Source organism: Capsicum annuum, chromosome 8, assembly GCF_002878395.1.
Source record: "Capsicum annuum cultivar UCD-10X-F1 chromosome 8, UCD10Xv1.1, whole genome shotgun sequence".
Taxonomy (NCBI): Eukaryota; Viridiplantae; Streptophyta; class Magnoliopsida; order Solanales; family Solanaceae; genus Capsicum; species Capsicum annuum.
Window position 1 is genome coordinate 89,255,668 of NC_061118.1, and position 24,576 is coordinate 89,280,243.

At 32.6% G+C, this 24,576-nt stretch overlaps 1 protein-coding gene across 9 annotated transcripts in view; it reads right to left on the reverse strand.

Moving 5' to 3' along the window:
- Positions 1 to 2,021: 2,021 nt before the first annotated feature.
- The window catches only part of LOC107838903 (guanine nucleotide-binding protein alpha-1 subunit), a 36,036-nt gene continuing 13,481 nt past the window's right edge, over positions 2,022 to 24,576 (reverse strand). For 2 of the 9 annotated variants that reach the window (XM_047394211.1, XM_047394213.1), the window contains exons 9-16: positions 20,349 to 20,404; positions 19,283 to 19,417; positions 18,962 to 19,055; positions 18,719 to 18,778; positions 18,560 to 18,639; positions 17,887 to 18,053; positions 3,146 to 3,232; positions 2,022 to 2,318 (exon numbers count right to left, since the gene is read on the reverse strand). In XM_047394211.1, coding sequence (XP_047250167.1) covers positions 3,180 to 3,232; positions 17,887 to 18,053; positions 18,560 to 18,639; positions 18,719 to 18,778; positions 18,962 to 19,055; positions 19,283 to 19,417; positions 20,349 to 20,404 — 645 coding nt within the window. In that variant the 3' untranslated portion in view covers positions 2,022 to 2,318; positions 3,146 to 3,179. 9 annotated transcript variants of the gene reach the window in all.

The following is a 24,576-nucleotide window of genomic DNA, read 5'->3' on the forward strand; positions in this document are numbered from 1 at the left end:
TAACTCGAGCACCTAATCACTGTGCAAGAAAAGTAGAAGATATTCCTGTACCTGCATCGCGTAGGGATACAACATCCAGAGATGGTTAGTGGTTAGAGTGCTAGCATGTAACTCAGGGATAAAGGAATAAAATAATGTCATGACAATAATTCAAAACCATTGCAAGATCCAAAGCATAGTATCATATAAAATACATATACATATATATATAATATAATGTGTTGGGGTAGGGAACAAGGCTTAGCATGAACTTTGAAAACCTTAACCTGGGTTATGTAGCATAACCATCATGTAACAAAGCACCCATGAGCTATTTGGGCCCAGCTCTCCCAAGCTGGAAAGGCCTCAGTGCGTGTAGCTGCAAGAACCAGAGAATATCTATATCTGTATATGCATTTATGGGTGATTCAAACCTCCCAGAATAATCAAGGTGATTTAAGCACCAATGTATATAATATGGGGGACTTGACCTCCTATTTATATATTCTATTCTGGGGACTCGAAGCTCTCGATCATATAGACACCTGCACCGGCTAGCGATATTTCCATTGTTAGTCCTTCGGACTCCCTTTTCACATCCTAGCTACACATCCTACTTTAAAGCCTAATTAAAACATTCATTACACCTATACGGCCATTTATTCAATTACTTATCAAAGGCATCCCGTTGGTATCGTCATGCCAACTTCACTTTCAAGCGTACAACATGTCATAACCATTATTAATCAACCTGGGACTCGAACCCATTGTCTAAACAAAGACATCAATTCAATTTAATAGTTAGGGATTCAAACTCATTTAGTATTTCAAATCAACTTATGACCAACAAGGCCTTCATAACTATTTACCAATCATTAATATTAGTAGGCCAATGCCTTAATTCAAAATATAATTCAACATGTGACAAGATCATTCTCATTGACATTTTCACAACCAAGTAGAGGGCATACCATTATCAAAGCCAAGAACCAACAAATTTTGGGCTAGACATAACCCGATTATTGAACCGCAATTCCCATGCACCTATATGTACAAAACCATTATCAAAACATGTATAATCATAACTTCAACCATGAGAAAGCAATACTCAATATTATGCATCCAAACCCTCCACCATGGTTTTCAAAATCACCATTAATAAAGACGTATGTTTTTTGTAAACTAACAATAAGGGAAGAGTCACATGCTTGAGTTATAAAGATTCACAGAGAGAATTTTGATCTTTAAGCCCTTAGATGACCACTTTAAACAAACCCTATCCCAATCTTTCTTGAGAAGTTTTAGAGAGTTTAGAAAGTTTTTTATCTTGTAAAGTGTGTAAGGATGACCAAAATGTGTTATAATATGTGGGGTCTTAAGGGCTTGGGGTGGGCAATGTCCAAAGTACCCCCAGCTTAAAGTTGTAGAAAACCCGCAGGTAGCTACGAGTCAATCCATTGAGTCGCCAACACAATATACAACTATTACCATTGAGTTATCACCAAGATAGAAAATTGGACACCACACACTATCTAACTTATGACTCCATTACCCCCATCATCACCTGACCATACAACTAGTATGGTCTAGTCATGACCAGCACAGAACACCAAGGACTTATACACTGGACAACATATGACTGGATCCTAACCACTTATCCCATAATTATACGACTCGTGAGGAGTCTCTCATAACTAGGATAGAACTCGGCCAATAACACACTGGTCTGGTAATGACTTGGGTCCCTAGACTCGTAACCACACCATATGACTCGTGGTGTGAGTCATAAGAAGGGCAGAGAGCCTAAAGCTTAGGGAATGTGCAAAGGCCAAAGTCTGGGGTATTTCAGTGGAAATGCAAAAGGTCTATCAAACCTATAGGTAACACCAACCTTATACATACATGCATATGTATAAGATTATCATTCAAATATATTAGCAGTTATGTTTTGGATAGAATATGTTAATGTAATTAAAACGTAACTGTAATGTATAAAACAAATACAAAGCCAGACTTATAGAATAATATGTATAATAAATTTATATTAAAAAAATAGACCTATATTAAATATTGCTAAAACATTCTTACAACATTCAAAAACCAAAAATACAAAGATAAAAAAATTTTCAAAACCTATCAACTGCTACATATCTTTAACACCATTCTAAAACACAAGGAAATAACAAATGTTCATATAGAAGGTGAAAATTATGCACTATTCTGAACTAACTATTGTTGCTTCGTCAATTGATTGAACATATCTTGATCTGGATTGCGGAAGATCTTCTTTGTCACTTGTGTATTCTTTAGTGGCCTTAATCACTTGGTAATTTCATCCCCTGTAATAATAATATATAATTACAACCTTATTAATCTAACACAACAAAATAATGTTGAATTGAAAAGAAAAAATACAAACATAAACAATAAAAAATGACTTTAACGTACATAACCTGCAATTTGTAAGCTAAAAAATACCTGGATACATCCAAAAAACCTAAAACATAATGTACATATATTTGTGTATAATATATTCATGTTCATGTATAAGAAATACAAAAAAAAACATGTCTATTTATGTGTAATGTTTTCCTATACACAACTAAATATGTGTAAGTTCAATAAAAAACTGTAGGTTACTATAACCTTATACATAACATTCATATATATAAGGTTACCATGTTACGGTATAATGTTAACATATTCAAAGTAACATGTGTATTATGTTATACTAAGCATTGGGTAGTATGTATGTGAGTTTAAAAAATATAAGAACTATGACTTGATATGTATACCAATATATAGTAAATAAAAACAAAACAACTCATGCTAACTTACGAATAATGCTTTCTTATACACAATTTGATATGTATAAAAATAAACAAACAGTAGATATCAACCACATACTCGTACATTGCTTAGTAAAGTATGAGGGTTGAATTCAAAAAATTAAACAAACAATAGAACCACGTCCTCATACATTGCTTAGTAATGTATGTGGATTGAAGTAACAACATATGTATGACAAAAAAGGCTTTTACACTATACATTACAAAGTTTTGTATAACAATGTATGAGAAACCACAATTAGAAAGAAAAAAATAGCAATTCACTATACCTTTGGAAGACCCAGTCATCCTAATTCATTAATTTTTTTCTTACTTACAGATTTTGTAATGGTATTTTTGAAACTTGTACCACTAAATTCCCTCAATTTCTTCATTTTGATTGGCTAATTTCGGTCGATCTGTCCCTGCAAAATTGGGATCCTCGTTATCCAACGTTCCAGGAACAAATCCAACAACGGGATTTCTAAAAAAGTTGAAGAAATATAAGCAAAATCTCCAAAAAACTTTGAACTAGAAAAGCTGAAAAAGTTACAAAATAAATCAAATCTCACACTGGAATGTCATTACAAAAGCTTAGAATATAAGAACTACAAACATGCAATAACGAAAATCGAAAAAATCTGATTTGGTAAAGTTGAAAAAAAACTTAAAAGTAATAAAAGAAGTTAATGAAGTTGAGCATTTTGATAAGTTAATGTTTGAAATTTGAAATCTTGAAACCTCAACATAATGGATTGCTTGATTGTAGGCAAATATTAAGGAGCATTAGTTGTGGTAGAAAAATCGTGTGTTTGATCTGTATGAGATTTCTAGAGAGAGAAAGTATAAAATGTGGAATTTTATGTAATTAGTTTGGGATATTTGTAATTACTTTTGTTAAGTTGAATATTATGTAATAACAATAATTTAAGATGTATATTTATATAAATTTTAGCAAAATTAAAAGGGGTCTGTCAGGGTGATCTTTTTAGAGAAAGGGAATTGATGGAATAAATCAATTACGCCCCTAGCCAAGTTGAACATAATATATAGCCGGATTAATTTAAGAGAGAACCAAATTAACACAATCAATGTAGAATTTCACCAATCGGGTTGAAAATGAATTAAATCCTTAATTAATTAGTTAAGCTCTTGATTTAACAATTAGAAATGATCATTTTGACATCAATTTTGATCTACTTTGAAAATAAAATCAACTTAAATTCTCAATTTGGCCAATTTTAAAGTAAAAATCAACTTAAATATTATTTTTGACAAAAAATAATTCTTGAAACTGTTTTTAAACTGAAACTAAAAAATCCCACCTTTTAAAATATGAAAATATATAATATACCTGGTAATTGATAAAATTAGCCTGAAAATTGATTTTTTGAAAATACTTTAACTTTGGAAAATAATTATTTTAAAGATTATTTAAATTCGAAGAAGCTCAAAATCAATTCGGATTAGAGAGGACAAAAATTTGGGTGTCAACTGGACTATTTTAGTATTTTTTGCTCGATATAGTTTTACGCTTGGACTTAGTCGGCCTATGATGCATACTGAGTACAAGTGGTTCATACTCAATTTTTGGGTGTCAATAGGACTATTTTAGTATTCTTTGCTCGATATAGTTTTACGCTTGGACTTAGTCGGCCTATGATGGTACTGAGTACAAGTGGTTCATACTCACTCTTATTTTTCTATATCCTTTTTGTGTAGACCCTGGTATGCATACTTGGGGTACTTTGGAGTCATAGTAGGCTTCTCAGAGCTATCTCCAGGTTTCATCTATCTTTACATGTCTTTATTTACTTTCAAAGACAATGTTGTAGACACCAGTTATTTCTTTCAATATTAGAGTCGATCTATAGTCATGACACTAAGTCTTGGTATTTTTGTTTGTATTTCACATCTTCGTTGTATTTATGGTGAAGGCTTTTATCTTTTCTTAAATATTATGTATCAGTTTTAGATTATTGTTGTTTTTTCAAATTCAATTCAATGAGTGTGTTAGTCTTACCTATCATTACTGAGGCGGGGTAGGTATAATCATGATCTTTGAAACTTGGGTCGTGACAACTAAACATGCAAAAGTGAAGAATATTCGTACCAAACATACTCAAAGTGTGAACTTAGTATAATTTTAAAAAAGTAATTGAATGATCAAGCTTGACCCGAAAGCATGAGAGTAAGCGTACACGCATACCACACGAGACTCATTAAGCGTACACGCGTACCACACGAGACTCATTTGGACATATGATAAAGAAGGAATTGAAGGATTAACTTCATTACTCTTTCTTTTGTATATAATTTTTTTGCGCATTTGTCACAGGTCCCAAATATTGCCCTTTTAAATATATTTTAGCAAGTCGTGTTGATTTTTGTTCTCTCTCAATCCTTCTGACCATCAATTTGACAAAATCAACTAGATTTTCACGTTTAATCTTTACATTAGGTTCATACCAAACAAACTTGAGCCGATGCTTCACTACTGCAATGTCTCAACCAATAGGACAAACGGATATATTGTTGAGAACAAATCAGCTTCTATTAAGTAGTCTAAGCTATTAGTGTAGTTAACTGTTAGCTCACTGAGTTAGTTATCAAGATCATAAAATTAGTTACAAGGTAACAACTCTAACCTACTAACCAACTCTTATAAATAGACATTATATCACATTATATCAAGAAGATTGAATTTTCATAATCAATAATAAGATCATACTCTTTACTTACTTCTTCTTCTTCTTTCTCTTATCCTACTTCTATCTTGATTCTTGCTTGTTACAAATTCTACATTGAAGAATCTGTAGAATTCTTTATGGTATCAGAGCTGGAGCCTTTGATCCCTGTAAAATCTCTGTTTTATATTTAATCTTTGATCAAATTGTCTCTGAGCTTCAATAGCTGACTCGAGTGGAGATGGATTAAATCCACCACGAAATGGATCAATGCCAACAGGTTCATCAACAACTCAAGGAGTTCATGTCGATTCCTATTCCACAATCAATAATAAGATCATACTCTCTACTTACTTTTTTTTCTTTCTCTTATCCTACTTCTATCTTGATTCTTGCTTGTTACAAATTCTACATTGAAAAATCTGTAAAATTCTTCATGGTCTCAGAGTTGGAGCCTTTGATCCCTGCAAAATCTCTATTTTCTATTTAATCTTTGATCAAATTATCTCTGAGCTTCAATAGCTGACTTGAGTGGAGATGGATTAAATCCACCACGAAATGGATCAATGCCAATAGGTTCATCAACAAATCAAGGAGTTCATGTCGATTCCCATTCGATTCTAGGGATTCCAACTTTAGCAATATTTGTTATTAACTATCCTCTATATCTGTCTATTTCTGTATAAGTGACGTGACTATCATTTCCTTTCAATTAAACGGTAGTGAGAACTATTTGATTTGGAGTAAGGCCATGAGAATTGCTTTGTAGGGAGAAACAAGTTAGGCTTAATGGATGGAACATTAGAGAAGAAAGTGTTTCTTATAAAATTATGGAATCAGTGGGAAAGGGTAAATGTTGTGGTATTATCTTGGTTGAGAACTTTGTCTCTAGTAATCTAGTTGGTAGTGTAGTCTATGCTTTGAATGCTTGTGATGTTTGGAATGATCTGAAAGATAGATTTCATAAAATTGATGGTGCAAGAACTTTTAATCTCCATCAAGAAATTATTTCTTTAACACAAGGTATACAATCAGTTTATGTTCACTTCTCATGATTGAAAGTTCTTTGGGATGAGTTTGTGTCTGTGGTGCCCTTCCCTGCTTGTGGGTATGAAACTACGGGATGAGTTTGTATCTGTGGTGCCTTTCCATGCTTATTGTTATGAAACTGCTAAATATTACCTTGTATATGCTCAAAGACTCAAGCTATATCAGTTCATAATGGGTCTCAATGAAACTTATGCACAAGCAAGAAGTCAGATACTACTTTTGACTCCCTTACCCTCAGTATGATCATGAGTTATGAAAATAAAAAAAATGTGTCTCAATCTATGGGGAGTTCTGGGTTGTTAGGGGTTGCACCTAGTTTATTTATCTGAACTGTCATGTATTCAAGAGTATCCAGTTAGAAAGGGAAGAGATTCTTTAATCCAAACTACAATCCTAATGCTATTTGTGATCATTATAAACTAAAGGGGCATGTTCAAAGAGAGTACTATAAGCTAATAGGGTGGGCATCCTAAACAAAATGATCAGCAAGGCTCAGATATGAAAATTAATGAGTACAACAGGTACAAATAAAGGAAAATAGGTGTTGGTCGTAGATCTCACAATGCTATAGTTGAAGAATAGGGACACAATCAAGTTATTGCATAGGCAGATTACAGTGCTCCACTTCATCAACATAGACAACCTTTAAATATACATGGTTTAACGACTTCAAACTCTAGCTCACAGAGTTATTGTGCAGCACAGGACTATGCAGTACCACCCAGGTTTACTAATGAGCAGTATGACAAGATTTGCAAAATGCTGGAGCAAAATCAAAGCAACACCTGCTCAGTAAATGCAATAAACATGACAGATACTAGTAGTACTATGACGGTAAACAATGCTCCGCATTACTGGATCATTGACACAGGGGCTACTAATCATATGACTTTTGTTATTGACTTGTTGAATAAAGATTTTGTAAGCAAATCTGTTGTACCTAGACAAGTTTGCCTTCCTGATGGTAGAACTTCTCTTGTCACACACAGAGGCATAAGTAATATCTCTACTAGAAGCCCTTTAAAGGTTGTACTACATGTACCTCAATTCAAGTATAATTTTTTATCTGTGTCTCAGGCCACAAAATAGTTACAATGTTTAGCTACATATTATCCTAACTTTTGCTTGTTTCAAGATCTCCACAATGGAAAGGTGAACGAGATTGGTAAATAAAAAATAGGCCTCTACGTCCTAATCAATCAAAAAGTACCTGGAATGAAGAATGTTGGACTTGGTTTATCAACAAGTGATAAATTGATACATAATCCCACAAACAAAAGTTCTATTTTCTTGTGGCATGTTAGACTTGGTCATGTACCAACCAAGAATCTAGTCAAATTGTTTCCTAATCACAATCAGTCTATACTAGAGGTTCTAGAAAGCTGCACTATATGTCCTTATGCTAGGCAAACTAGAACATCATTTCCTTTAAGTGCATCTAGTACATCCTTATTTGAGGGGATGAGCTCATTCATATGGACTTTTGGGGCCTTATAAAGTTTCAACCTTTGATGGTTATAAATCATTTCTTACTATTATTGATGATTGTTATAGATTCACTTGGATATTTCACCTAAGATTAAAATCTGATGTTGTAGTTGTCATTAAACAATTCTTGACCTATGTTTAAACTCAGTTCAAAACTTGTGTTAAAAATGTAAGAACTGATAATGGCACTAAATTTTGTAAACACTATATATACTAATTTGTTCACTAAGTTAGGCATTATTCGTCAAAATTCTTGTTCTTACACACCACAGCAAAATGGCATTGCTTAAAGAAAACATAGGCATATCTTAGAAATAACTAGAGCTATGAGATTCCAAGCTAAAATCCCTCTTAAATTTTGGAGTCACTGTGCTAAGGCTGTTGTATATCTAATCGACAGAGTTCCATCCACTATTCTTAATGGTGTATCACCTTTTAAAAAACTGTATAATAAAAAACCTTCAATGGCTCACTTAAGAACTCTAGGATGTTTATGTCATGCTAAAGTAGTCCAAGAAACTGACAAGCTAATGTCTAGGACTAAACATTCTGTTATTATGGCTATTCAGAAATCCAAAAGGGTTATATTCTCTATGATCTAACTAACAAGATATTTTTGTTAATAGGGATGTTACTTTTAGGAAGGATGTGTTTCCCTTTGAGCAAGATACCAAACAAAATGCATAATTATTTAAGGACTCATCAGAATATCTAATAGATGAATCCACTGATGCATGTCCAACTGCAATGCCAAACTTGTCAAGCAGTATGTGTCCCTCATCTCACCAATATTTTACTCAATCAGAAATAACTATGCCAGCTATAACTACAACTAATGTTGAGCATGTACCTACACAAGCACCTAGAAAAGCACCTATTAAAAGTGTTGAACCTATGCACGCACAAAGAAGATCCACTAGAGGATCACATCCTTCTACATGGATGATAGACTTTATTTCTCTCAGTATTTAAGATGATACACCCTATGCAATATCAAAATACATCTTATATGATAATTTTTCACCTAAATATCAAGCTTTTCTTTTTGCATTTTATAACATTGTTGAACCTTCTTTTGCAAAAGCTAGCGAGGATCCAAGGTGGGTTGAAGCTATGCAAGCTAAGATCATAGCACTGGAAACAACCGCACCTGGACAATAGTGTCATTACCATAAGGAAAGAAACCAATTGGATGTAAGTAGATCTTAAGTATCATGCATTTGGTGAAGTAGAGAAGTTTAAGGCAAGACTTATTACCAAGGGTTATAATCAAACTGAGGGAATTGATTATCAAGAAACATTTAGTCCAGTTGTCAAGATGGTAACACTTAGGCTGTCTTAGCTATAGTTGCAGCAAAACATTGGCACATCCATCAAATGGATGTGTACAATGCATTTCTCCAAGGTGACCAATATGATGAGATCTATATGGAACCGCCCCAAGGATTCAAGAGTCAGGGAAAGTGTAAACAAGTATGTAGACTCTCAAAATCCTTGTATGGACTCAAGCAAGCACCAAGACAATGGAATAAAAAATTGTCTGAGGATTTGTCTACTTGCAGCTTTGTACAAAGTCAATATGATCATTCACTCTTTACCTAAAGAATCAGGGATGGTATGGTCATAATCTTGGTATATGTGGATGATATTCAGGTAACAGGTGATAATCTTAGTATAATAGAAAAGACTAAGAGTGATCTGCACAAAGCTTTCAAAATCAAGGATCTAGGTGAACTCAAGTACTTCCTAGGAATTGAATTTGCAAGATCAAAGGAGGGTATTGTGATGTATCAAAGGAAACATGCCTTAGAGTTAATGTCTGAGACTGGACATAATGGACATAGTGCAGATACAACTACCAAGCTCATAACTATTGAATATGATCAACATATCAAAAGAGAAACAGGCAGTGATGATAAAGTACTCACTGGTTAGGATGCATATCAGAGAATTATAGGAAAACTTCTATACCTTATAGTCACTAGACCTGATATCTCACATAGTGTGATATCTGATATAGTGTGCAGACCGTAAGTCAATTCATGAAAAAACCAAAGGTTTCTCACATGAATGCAGCATTAAGAATCATCAAATACATTAAACACAAGCCATGACAAGGTATACTATTATCCAGCAACAAAAGAGATATTCTAACAACCTACTGTGATGCAGATTGGGCCTCTTGTGCCATGACAAGGAATTCAGTTACAGGCTTTGCCATAAAACTACGAGATTCTCTAGTCTCATAGAAGTCTAAGAAAAAAAATACAATCTCCAGAAGCTGACTACAGAAGTCTAGCTACTACAGTTGCAGAGTTAACTTGGTTATCTGGACTTATTAAGGATCTTGGCATTCAACTACAACAACTTATTTGCCTATATAGTGACAGTAAAGCTGCACTTCAAATGGCAGCCAATCTAGTGTTTCATGAAAGGACAAAACACATTGAAATAGATTGTCACTTTGTAGGAGAAAAGATTCAACAAGGGTTGGTCAAGACTATGCATATTCCTACAGCTGATCAGCCAATAGATGTACTAACCAAGAGCCTGAACAGAGTTCAAAATCAATATCTATTTCTAAACTTGGTGTGTTTAACATCTTCACAACACCAAGTTTGAGGGGGGGTGTTGAGAACAAATCAACTTCTAATGAGTAGTATAAGTTGTTAGTGAGTTAGTTGTTAGCTCACTAAGTTAGTTATGAAGATTACAAAGTTAGTTACAAGCTAACAACTCTAACCTACTAACCAACTCATATATATAAACAATATATCACATTGTATCAAGAAGATTGAATTTTCACAATCAATAATAAGATCATACTCTCAACTTACTTCCTCTTCTTCTTTCTCTTCTCCTACTTCTATCTTGATTCTTGCTTGTTACAGATTCTACATTGAAGAATCTGTAGAATTCTTTATATATATATATAATTCAAATGCTTCCTAGAATTACACCTTTTCAGAGAAGCATTAAACAAAAAGATACTGATAATGTACCTAATATAAGAAGTTTTTATGCTTTATTACCATATAACTAATTCCACTTAGGATGCTGAGTTAATTGTAGCTATCTTTTACATGACCTACAATAACTGCTATTACTCATCAATTATAAACAAGTTAAGGTCATTGAAATTTTTATTGTCAATGTCGCTCCATCTAAATCTTTTATCTTTTAGATGACCTGATTGTGTAAAAGTTTTTCACACATCAATGTATATAAGTTAATCTCCATAATACATGCAGTAAGAAGCACACTCAGGCCACCAAACGTCCTAATACACAATCAAAAAGTTGACCTTTCACGTTAATTTTATGCCAAAATAAAACCAAAATGTTCGTGTACTTTCCTAGCCTAATTTGACGAAATGCAAGTCGTATACAACCAGTTTGCGATATAGTTTGGGTTATGGATAGCCCTACTTTTATTTCCCTATCTTAGGCTTGAACAAGGAACACAAAAGCTAACTTTAAGCTAAAAGATCATAAAAGTTGAAGGAAAAATTCACCACAAGCAATACGATCCAAAGTGGAATCCAGGGTTGTCAACCAAAACTAAAACCGAAATTAGTTGAAAATTAAAAGGGGGAGTTTTAAAAATAGCAAAAGTTTGACACAAAACTCATCTTCCATAGTCACTTTACATATTTACCATTTATAGCCGTTGTATTCGATTCACAGCCGTTGTATTCACTTTTACTCAGTGGTCTGTATTCATAAAAAATATAAATACACTACTTATTTAGTCTCACAAAAAACACTACCATTTTTTTTCTTTCTCATTTTTTTATATTTTTTTCTTTTTCGCGTTTTCCTTTTTTTTCTTCTTCTTTTTTCTATATTTTCCTTTTTATATTTTTTTTGTTTCTTTCTTTTTATTTTTTTATTTTTTTCTCTCTTCTATCTCTAACTTCTATTTCTCTTTCGTCTTTTCTTTTCTTCTTTGATTTTTTTTATTTTTGTTTTTGTACTTATTTTCTTTATCAGTTTTTTGTTCTATTTTATATTTATTGTATTTTTAAAAAATATGACTACTCGAGCACAAATCATGGATGATAACGTAAATATCATAATTATTTATCGTATTTATAGTCACACCGTCATTTATATTGTTGTATCCATTGATACAATTGTACTTGTATATTTTGAAGTTTGCGCTTATATTTGTATTTTATAATTTGCATTTGTATTTTATAGTTTGTACTTTTATTTGTATTTATTAGTTCGCACCATCATTTTTATTTTGTATACTTCACACTTTTATTTTAAAGAACTGTTTTGTATTTATATTTTATAATTGACTGCATATTATATTTATGTTGTGGTTTTATTGTATTTGTATAATTAGATTATATTTGAATTGTATTTGTATTCTATTTTCGTCGTTGCCTTTTTAATTTTTAAGGAATTATTTTGTATTTGTATTAGTAAGTTGATTGTATATTGTATTTAGTCGTGATTATGTACAATTTATCATTTATATTTGTATACAAACAAGTAAATGCATTAATTGTATTTTCTTGATTCTAAAATATATAAATATGTATTGTATCATTTGATGCAAATATACCGTTTTGTATTTATATGTCAAAATTATCATTCGTATTTGTAAATAAACAAATATCACTTGATACAACTACAATTACAAATAAATGAAATAAATGATTTTACAAATAAAAATACAATATGTATATGAATACAATATGTATTTGTATATATTGTATTTGTCTAAAAATTTGAATTGTATTTATTTGTATCAATAAATACAACTCACATCAATAAATACAACTCGCATCAATAAATACAAACAAGTATTCGTAGAAAGAAAATAAATCGCTCCTTTTAAATAATTAAGAAATACAAATGATAGCTCGCATTTGTATTTGTATTTTATAGTTTGCATTTGTATTTGTATGTTATAGTTTGCATTTGCATTTATATTTCATAGTTCGCATTTGTATTTATTTTTGCTAGTTCACACAAATGAAAAGAAGGAGAAAAGATGAAAAGGAAAAAAAGGAAAAAAGAAAAAAAAAAAAAGAAAAAAAAAAAAGAAAAAGGAGAGTAATAGAAAATAGAAAAAGAGAGAAAATACATGAGAGAGATTTTGAATTGTGATTAGGGATAATTAATAGATAAGAGGGGACTATGAATTATAATTAATTGAAACTTAGATTAAATAGGATAATTAAGAATCTATGTTTGCTAAGTTATGTAGTTATCCCAAATTAAAATCTTCAACGGGTTTTTGGAATAACTAGTATACCTTAATAGCCTTTTTGGCCAAGTTTATTTTTCTCCAAAAGTGCTTATTTTAAAAGAAAATGCTTATTTCAAAAAAGTGAGGTGTTTGGCTAAGTTTTTGAAAGAAAATAAATACTTATGGAGAGTAGGAGAAGCAATTTTTTGAAAGCTAAAAAAAACAGCTTCTCCGCTAAAAAAAATAGCTTCTCCCCAGAAACACTTTTTAAAAAGTACTTTTTAGGGAAAAAAAATACTTAAAAACACATTTAAAAGTCTGGTCAAACACTAATTATTGTTCAAAAGTATTTTTAAAATATATTGACGAAACACAAACTGCTTCTCACCAAAAGTAACTTTTGAATATCACTTTTGAAAAAAACACATCTCAAAATAAGTTGATTTTAGAAGCTTGATCAAATAGGCTATTACAATAAAGCACGAGATAGCAAAAGGTTAACCAACAACGCATGTACAACTTTGCTATAAAGATAGTTACTAGGGCTGGCAACGGTACTAGATCTTCATCAGAATGGTTCGATTTCAATCACGGAACGGTACCGTTCCGCTATGGTACCAGTTAGAATTAGTAAACCCAGTACCAGAAGATTTGAAATTTGGTAACGATGCGGAATGAGAATTTTTTTTCGATAGACACGATAATGGTTGATCCAATTCTGGGATGGTCCGTCCCGGTAAACGATCGAGACAATAGATCTATTTTTTCTTTTTCTTTTTTTAACCTTCAACGTTATTATATCTGTTGGGGCCTTGGGGAGGGGGGAGGGGGGAGGGGGGAGGGGACCGAGGGCTATTTTGACCTCTCCCCCCTCCCCCACCTCTATCTTCACTCCGTTATTAAATTTTCACTATAAATACCCTCTTATATCTATTATTTTCTCACAATTGTTCTCATAATCTCTCTAATATATCAAACTCTAAAAATCTCTTTATTATTCTCTTCATATTTATAATTATTATATTAGCTAGTTGGAGTTGAAGATTTTTTTGAAGATATTACAACCTTTAATTATCACCTTTTAATTTAGACATCTGGTATATTCGTTCCAACTTTAATTTCTCTTTTTGTTTACTTTAGTTTTTATATTTTTATTTTTCAGTATCTATATTTACTTTCGTTAATTTTTTTATAATATTTATATTGCTCATTTTAATATTTTAGCTATATTTAAATTTAATTATGGATGTCAATAAAAATAGTAATGGTAAAAAAAATTTGATAAAGTTTTCGTGTAAGTAAAACAAATAGTGTTACTATTAGTTCATTACCGCCTAAATTTAGTAATGTTCATGAAACTTCTTTATCACGGCCTAACAATTTTGATGTTGGTACCGCTATGAAATTAGATCATATGACCCTAAGTAGGCATTATGATCATTTTGAGGAAGACTTACCGGAAAAAGATGATATAGAAGAACAAAAGTTAGGTTAAATTCCTACCCCTATTAGTCTAGTTACGGAATTACCGGAAGAAGGTGAAGAAGTTTCTCCTTTACCAGAATTTACAAAGGTCAAAGGTACCGAACATACTAAAAGGTCTTTAGTTTGAAATTTTTTGAAGCACGACAAGGAAAAAAATATTGGTACTTGTAATAAATGCAAGAAAGTTATGAAATATGTGACCGGAGGAAACAATGACAGGACAGAGTTGCCAAGTAAGCATTTGAGAAAATGTAATAAAGAATTTGTTTGTCTAGAAAATGAAGCTACGGCCCAAAAAAAATAGCACATCATTGCCGGAAGAATTTGTAGTAGGTAATATAGTTCAGACTCGTTTAAACATGTATAACCCAATCAACCCAAAGTCATCATCTACATATAGTGAAGATGTAAATAAAGAAAAATTAGCGAAAATGATTGTTGTTATAGGTTTACCTTTTAGTTTTTCTTCACATTTTAATTTTATACATTATATTCAACGAGTACATAATCTCTCTTTTAAAGATTTTTCACGAAATACAATCAAAAATAATTTTAAAATATAAAGCTAATCATTAACATTTTCTTTGTTGCTCATTTAGTAAATTTGATGGTAAAATATCTATTACTTCTGATATGATCGTAGTATTCACAGTAATGATTATTTTACTCTCACGGCTCATTGAATTGATCATCGTTGAAACATGCAAAAAAACATAATTGCTTATAAATATGTTGACGAGACTAAAAGTGATTACTAAATAGCTGGTACAATAGGGGAAAGCTTGAAATATTTTAAACTTATTGATAAAATTATGGCTTGCACATTAGATAATATTTCTAATAATTTAAAAGCTATTGATTTATTAAAAGTTAGACTATATCCATAGATGGTACTTATTTTCATGGTAAATGTACTGCATATTTTTAAAATTTGATAGTAAAAGACAATATTGAGTTGTTTGAAAATGATTGTTTTAAAGTTCGAATTGCTGCTTGTTTTATTTAAAAAAATAAATAAATAAAGGCTATAATGGATGATTTTAAATGTCGTTGTCGAGAATGTGAAATTTCATATATTAAAGTTCCAAGGGAAATTCCTACTTGATGAAATTCTTTATATCAGTTGTTTGAAGCTGCTTATGTATATCGTGAAACTATACAACTAATTTATAATGCTCATAATTCAAATCCTGATTTAAGACTAGGTGATTATGAATGGATTGGAATACAAGAACTTTGTAAATTTTTTAAAACTTTTTATCAAGCTCCAAACACCGTATTTGCTCAATATACTCCAACTATTTCTTCTGTTTTAGTAATATTACTACTGTTTCTAAAGTACTTACTGAATATAAAAAAAAATTCTTGTTTCAACGAGTCAATTGAAGCTATGATTCATAAATTTAAAAAATATTTTTTTCCTATTCCAAAAATTTATTTGACTACTACTTTATTCAACCTATTTTTCAAAGAAATTTGTGTAATGATGATGGTTCAAATAATTTACAAAAATTTAGAAATTGGACCTCATGAAAAGCCATCAGTTAAAATTTGTTGTGCTAACATAGTACCTAAAGTTAGGAATTTATTTAACTTATATCAAGTTACGGAACAAAATGTTCCACCGGCCCAACCTCCTACTTATATGCGTAAATATGATGATTTAGATAACGAGATGATTGAAGAACTTGATCTTTAATATTCTAGTAGTAATGATTTTGATTGTCCTTTCTCAGGATCGAAAAAGTATTAGAGATGTAAATGGACAACTTCAACTTTAGCATAGTGGAAGATCCGTATCAAACAATTTTCAAAGCTTTCAAGGGTGATTTAAGATGTGCTAGCAAGTCAAGCGTCTTCGATTGCTTCGAAGCAAGCTTTTAGCGTGGAAAGATTTATAATTGAAAATCATCGATATTCATTAGCAAAGGATAGTTTGAAGATTTCGATATTATTTAGAGATTGGATCAATGTCAAACGAAGAAATTTGGAGCCCCCAAAATTACCACCCCAAATTGAAGAAGAAATAGATGAAATATTAGAAAAAAACAGTGATATGGAATGAAAGCAATGAAGGAACAAGGAAAAAGACGAATTCTAAAAAATATATCCGCCGAAGAAATAGGTAAGTTATAACTAGAATATTTTGAACGATATAGATAATTAATAAGATTCTAGAGTAGAGATCTAATTCAAAAAAAACCTTCCTAGAAGATGGTTGTGTAGATTAGATTCTCTTTTAATATTTGTAATTAATGTACAAAGTACAAAATTTGAATAAATATATGGACTATTCACCTTAATTTTATTTTAAAATTTATCTTTTATTTGATGCAATTAATGTTATAAATAACTTAGCTAAAATTATAAACTTTATATTTGTAACGTTAAAGTATGAAATAAACTTTAATAGTTTAACTTTATAAAGTTCAGAAAAGTTTAATAATTTCTTATAAGTTTATGTTATAAAATTTTCACAAGTCAAGTTTAATACTTTTTTAACAAGTTTTTGAAAATAAAAATTTATAAGTCAAAAACATGAACTTTTTTATAAGGTTGGAAATTAAAAAAAAAAATTATACAACAAAAAAATTTAAGAAGATAAACTATTTTTTTTTAGTTTTAAAAAAACTTTTATAATTTAAATATAATAAATATAATTTATTTTAAAAAAAAAAAAAAAAAAAAGTGAAACCTGGATTCCAGTCCGGTCCGACCCAGGTCCTGACTGGTAACCAACGAAGCAGGTCGGAACACTATGAAATCCCGGTAGACCCAGTACCGGTAGTACCAGTTCCGGTACAACACACCAGTTTTAGTGGACCTGTTACCCGGTTCCAGTTTCGGCGGTGCAGTACCGGTTCATTGCCAGCCCTAATAGTTACAAAATTCAACAAAATGAACATCAATAGAGTATAATACTTGAATATCAATCATTGTTTTGAACCGTCCGCTTTGTAAGTAGAACATCAAAATATCGGGATATAGAAAGAAATATGTGCTTAGAGACCAACATGGACCAAACTTAAATTGCGGCATTAAGATATGATACCCCCATAAGCCTGTTTGCTGTGTTTTGAACCTCGCTGTTCAAAACTTGTATGAATCTTTTCAAGGTATGAACATTTCTGTTTTTGAAAATTTTAAAGAATTTCATAATAAACCTGCTTCGAAGAGGTTTCTCCTTCTCAGGGTCTCATCTACCAGTTTGAACGTCTTCTTTACAAGCTTCTGATCAAGGGCTGTGGTTCTATAGATCTTAAACACCCGGTCCACACAATCTGGTGCAGTGCATTGGAAATATGACTCCTCAAATTTTTTCTTTACAAACCTAAAGAGTAGATCATTAAAATACAGAATGAACCATTCAGCATGTGAAATAAAAAGAATTTCAAAAGAAAAACTCAAGGGCTCTGGGTCCCTCTGCCCCCAAGACCCAAAATACTCGTAATGATAAAACCCGGAAAAACAGAACTAGACCAAATACAGTCAAAGAATAGATAAATTAACAGCTATGCTATCCCTGCTAAACTGCAAGCCAATCGTAATAGCAACAGACTGCTTGAAGTCCTACAGAGAATTTATGTGAATTAATGTGCATACAAGCTACTCTAGAGATTTATTTTCTCCCTAGTTATATGATGACATGCAAAGCAAGAAAATTCTTTGAGCAAATCAATGTGTCTGCTATGCACGTGTTTTTTTTAATATATGTTGAGGTTACAAATGCACTTGGGTGCAAAAAAACTAAAAGTACTTCTTGAAGAGCCCAACAGATGCATCTGTGGGATCAATAGAATGTTCTCTTATAAAAGTACTGCATGTGAAAGAGCTTACTCATAAGCATGCTCTATCTCTTGTTTTCCTGTTGAAACTGGCTGGTAATCTTTAAACCACTCACAGGCGTTGAGAGGCACCTAAAACCACGGGATATCATTCTTAGATGAGAAAGAACAGTTTCACTGACAGACACCACCACTAGATAAATGTACTTACTTTCAGAACCTTCTGCTCAAATATGTCAAATTTGTTGAGAAATAGCATGAAAGAAGTTTTCTGCAGAAAGAATAGTGTCAGTTTCCTAACTATTCTAATTTATTTGATTTAATTAACCCAATAAAAAGTGATGCAAATTTATATAGCAAAAAAGAGCCAGGAGTACAAGCTGATAAAGGTGGATATTAAATAATTCAAGATCCCCAACCAAGCATGGTCTTCTAGCAGCACCAAAAAACTGACCTCAAAACATGGTTGCTTTAAGACCCACTCAAAGAGTTCCTTGGTCTCCATCATTCGGTTCTTTCTTTCCTCCTCAAATAGAGTTTGATCATACCTGAAGTGAAAAATAGAACAATAATAAGTATGCAGTTACCTCATTTCCTACGCACAAATTTATAATCCTTGTGACCTAGATTAATTAACGATTTATTTCCTTCCTCATTCTGGAAAGTATCATGGCCATCTTCTCAAAACCTTGTGATCCACGTACTTCTACCGGATTTGGGTTTACTGAAAGTAAATGATGTTAGAAATTTCAGAAAGCTAGTAAAGAAATCTTACTCACTAATAGCCGCACAAAATATAACTGCTGTTACACCTTCAAAAAGATGAATCCACTTTCTTCTCTCATTTCTCTGACCTCCAACATCAAAAAGCCTATACGCTTCTTCGCTTTTTTTGTTCTCTCCAACTGGACTGCAGATATTTTGGTTGTTATCAAGCTTTCCATTGTAAGTAGAAAATATACTATATCTTATAAGAAAACAAAGGTAAAAAAAGACAAGGTCATAAATAATTGCTTTTGTTCTCTCCAACTGGACTGCAGATATTTTGGTTGTTATCAAGCTTTCCTTGTACGTAGAAAATATACTACTCCCTCTATCCCATTTTATGTGTCATCATTACATTTTTGGTCCGTCCCAAAAAGAATGTCATATTTCCTTATTTGGTAACTATTTAAAAACACAATTCCACTTTTACCCTTATTGGTCCCACTTAATTAAAAAAAAGTTAATAGCACATTTTTTGATAAAGGGCAATTTGGTAAACATTACCAAGTCTTCCCTTATTTCTTAAACTCCGTTCCCGGTCAAATGACGACACATAAAATGGGACGGAGGTAGTATATCTTATAAGAAAACAAAGGTAAACAAAGACAAGGTCATAAATAATTGCATTGTTGGAGGACCACAAGAACTGGTTCATTAGAAATACAAAATGATTATAATCAAGAAATGCAAGGACATACTAGGGTACCTACTTTGACCGGCACAAGCCCACTAAGGAAACAGATGGGGGATAAACAAAACACATGTAACTGCACATCAACTAGTTCAATAACACGCTACAAGAAGAAAGACGCATAAAAATGACTGGTATTCAAGACAGACCACAAAAACGATAGCAGGAAGGATTTCTAACAACATATGTCTTGTTCCGACAGGAAAAAGAAAACTAAGGATTGGTTCAGACAGTCATGTAACATTGTTTGAAGATCCAGTAAAAGGTAGTAAGGCTCTAGACTAAACAAAACTTCTTTAAGAGACTAAAATGTAAAAAACCACTAAAAAGGTGAGGTTTCCGAACAATGGATAAGAGGGCAGTTCAAGGATGCGTGAAAATTCACCTGAATTGTATTTCAACGACACCTGTCGTTCGAATTCGGGCAAAAAGAACATCCTCCTACAAGATAACAAGAAAAATGACTACTCAATTAAGATCTCCAATTAAACACCAATGAAGTAAATAAAACCAACTGTGATGCATATATGTTTTTTTTTTTTTCAGTAAATTTTTGTGGCTTTTCAGGCAATTTTATTGATATAGATAAAAAACAACAGAACAAAAGAAGAAAAAATTCTGGCCACCAGGCCCAAAAATAATCAACAAAGGCCTATCTGATCTAAAGAGCGGGCCTAGCCATTGTCGAATGAGTTGGCAGATTAAGGCATAATCTGCTTCACTAATGAGCTGGCAGATTTGATTACAATCTGCTCCACAATAAATTAACAGATATAATTGCAATCTGTTGTTGTAAATATGGACATCATATATTGTTATTCTAGGAAAATAGTTAAGAGAAAATCCCTTGATTCATGTATCTCCTAGGAATTAGGGATTGATTAGATTTTTTGATTTACTTGTTCACCTATAAATATTGTACAACTCTAATGAATAAAGATATACTTTTGTAGTATCCAAACTTTCATGGTATCAGAGTGGGATTTTTTCCCCTAATATTATATGGTTAAAACAGCCTTTAACAGAGAACATCTTTCTAAACACCAAAAGAAGACAAAATGTCTTCTCAGGAAGTCCAACAGAAAATATGATGACTCAAGGAGGCAATGCTTCTGACATGCCCTTCCAATTAACTTCTCATAGATTAAACGAGAAAAACTATCTAGAAAGGGCACAGTCCGTTAAGCTTGCAATCGATGATCGTGGAAAGTTGGGACATCTGATCGGAGAGACGAAAAAGCCGAAAGTCGGAAACCCAAAAGTGAACACCTGCAGATCAGAGAATTCACTCGTGATTGCCTAGTTAATAAATTCCATGGAGCCAGTCATAGGTAAGTCTTATCTTTTTTTTACCCACTGCTAAGGATGTATGGGAAGCCGTTATGGAGATATTCTGATATACAAAATACCTCTTAAATTTTTGAGTTAAAAATTAAACTATGGCAAGCTAAGCAGGGTGAAAAAGAAGTCACTGCTTATTATAATGAAATGGTCTCTTTGTGGCAAGAGTTAGACCAGTGTTACAACGATGAATGGGAGTGTTTGGTGGAAAGTGATAGTGTTAGAGCAAATAAAAAGGAAGAAAATAAGAGAGTTTACATTTTTTAGAGGGATTAAATCGAGAGTTTGATGAGGTTAGGTCATGAATCCTAGGAAAAAATCCTCTACCCTCACTTCGTGAAACCTTTTCTGAAGTTAGAAGAAAGGAAACTAGGAGAAAGATTATGTTAAAATCTGATTTAAGCATTGAACTAAAACCTGTTATAGACTCTTCAACTCTTGTAACAGTGAAAAATGAAGATGATAAAAAGAAAAGATCATGGTGCAATCATTGCAAGAAACACTGGCACACCCGTGAACCATGTTGAAAGATTCATGGAAACCACCAAACTGGAAGAAGAAGGGAGTTGATAATCGTGGCGCTCAATATCAACATGATCAGGCCCTCCAAGTAACTTATTTTGATCAGAGGCAGCAACATTTTCCAGAATCATCTCTATTTACAAAAGAACAATTGGAAATTCTGCACAAACTCCTGCAATCTCCACAATTTCATCCAAATGCACCATACTTCTACTCCTTCTTGTTCCTTTGCTGAAACAGGCATTGTACCATCCGTTTTTCTTAAGACCAACTCTAACCAAATAGATTTTTGGATCATAGATTCAGGAGCTACTGATCACATGACTGAAAGTTCTCGTTTTTTCTCTACTTATACTCCTTATGCAGGGAATAATAAAGTCAAGTTAGCTGATAGTTCCTTCTCTACAATTGCTGGAAAAGGAACTGTTAACCTATCACCTTCCCTCACACTTCATGATATTCTTCACGTTCCAAAACTAATCTGGTTTCTGTCAGCAAATTAACTCGTTCTCTTAATTGTCGTGCTATTTTTTACTCTGATTTATGTGAATTTCAGGAAAAAAGGTCTCGGGGAAGACAATTGGCAATGCTAGAGAATCTGGAGGTCTTTATTTTCTTAACAACGGGAACAACTCTACAACTAAATCCTATTTGTTTGAACTCTACTTCTGTCTTGAATAAAGTCATGCTTTGGCAATATACGCTTGGACATCCAAGTTTTTATTATTTAAGACATTTGTTACCACAGTTATTTAGAAATAAAAATCCATCCTTGTTCCAATAGCATCATCGATCTTTTTTTCCTTCTCAAAAGTATCAGGCTTCAAAGCCTTTTATGATGATTCATACTGATTTTTGGGGACCATCTAGAATTTCAACAATGTTTGGAAAATGATGGTTTGTAACTTTTATTGACGACCATATTAAACTGAGTTGGGCTTTTTTATTGGAGGACAAATCTGAATTTAAAAATGTATTTAAGACTTTCTATGTCATGGTGGAAACTTATTTTCATGAGAAAATCAAGAGCTTTCAAAGTGACAATGATCATGAATTCTTCAATGAACAATTAGGAAGGCTTTTTTCAGAAAAACAAGGGTAGTACACCAAAGCTATTGTCTTGATACACCTCAACAAAATGGCATTGCAGAAAGCAAGAATAGGCACCTTTTAGAGGTAACGAGGGCTTTAATGTTTACTAGTAAAGTTCCACAATACCTTTCTAATTCCTTCTCTAAACTGGACCTACCTATTGCAAAATGCAAAGGTCTTAGAAATTCTCCTAAATATCCCATTTCTATGTTTGTGTCCTATAAAAAGTTGTCTCCTAGTTATTCAGCCTTTACTTCACAACTTTCTAGTATGGAGATTCCAAAAACTGTGAAGGATGCTCAACGGGTTCCGGAGTGGAAGGAGGCTATATTGAAGGAATTACGAGCTCTTGTAAAAAAATAAGACATGGAAATTAGTGGATCTACCCAAGGGAAAGAAACCAGTGGGCTGCAAATGGGTGTTCACCACCAAATTCAAATTAGATGGACCCTTAGAGAGGTATAAGGTCCGCCTAGTAGCATTTGAGATAAAAGACTTAGGCGCACTGAAATATTTTCTCGGCATGGAGGTTGCACAATCGAAGAAAGGAATTATAGTGTCACAAAGGAAGTATGTTCTTGACCTGTTAAAAGAAACAAGAATGAGTGGTTGTAGACCAGATGAAACTCCAATTGACTCAAATCTAAAATTTGCAAAGGAAAATTGATTAATAGAGCCAATATCAGAGACTGGTAGGCAAATTGATTTACTTGTCACATACTAGACCTGATATTTCCTTTGCTGTGAGCCTAGTTAGTCAGTTCATGCATTTTCCACGAGATTTACCCCAAGAAGTTGTGTATCGAATCCTAAGGTATCTAAAGAGTTCTCTTGGGAAAAGGTTGTTCTTCAAAAAGAATGAGCAAAGAAGTGTTGAGGATTATTCTGAAGCGGACTGGTTGGTCCATCTATTGATAGAAGATCTACATCTGGATATTGTCCATTTGTTTGGGGAAATTTAGTGACATGGAGAAGTAAGAAGCAAAACGTGGTGGCTCGGAGTAGAACTGAGGCTGAGTATCGATCCATGGCACATGGAATTTGTGAAATGTTGTGGCTCAAGAGATTTTGGGAAGAACTAAGAAGACCTATGAGTTTGCCAATGAAGTTGTATTGTGACAATAAGGCTGCCATAAGCATTCTCATAATCCAGTTCAACATGACAGAATAAAACATGCTGAAGTGGACAGGCACTTCATTAAAGAGAAGATTGAAAATGGAAGTGTGTGCATCCCTTTTGTTCCAACAACCGAACAAGTTGCAGATATTTTCACAAAGGGTCTTTTTAGAACTACTTTTGAGTCCTTTCTGAGCAAGTTAGGCATATTCGATATTTACATGCCAAATTGAGGGGGAGTGTCGAATGAGTTGGCAGATTAAGGCATAATCTGCTCCACTGATGAGCTGGCAGATTTGATTACAATCTGCTCCACAATAAATTGACAAATATAATTGCAAGCCGTTGTAAATATGGACATCATATATTATTATTCTAGGAAAATAGATTAGAGAAAATCCCTTGATTCATGTATCTCCTAAGAATTTGGGATTTATTAGATTATTTGATCTTCTTATTCACCTATAAATATTGTACTACTCTAATGAATAAAGATATATTTTTGTAGTATCCAAACTTTCACCCGCTTTCCTTATTTGAC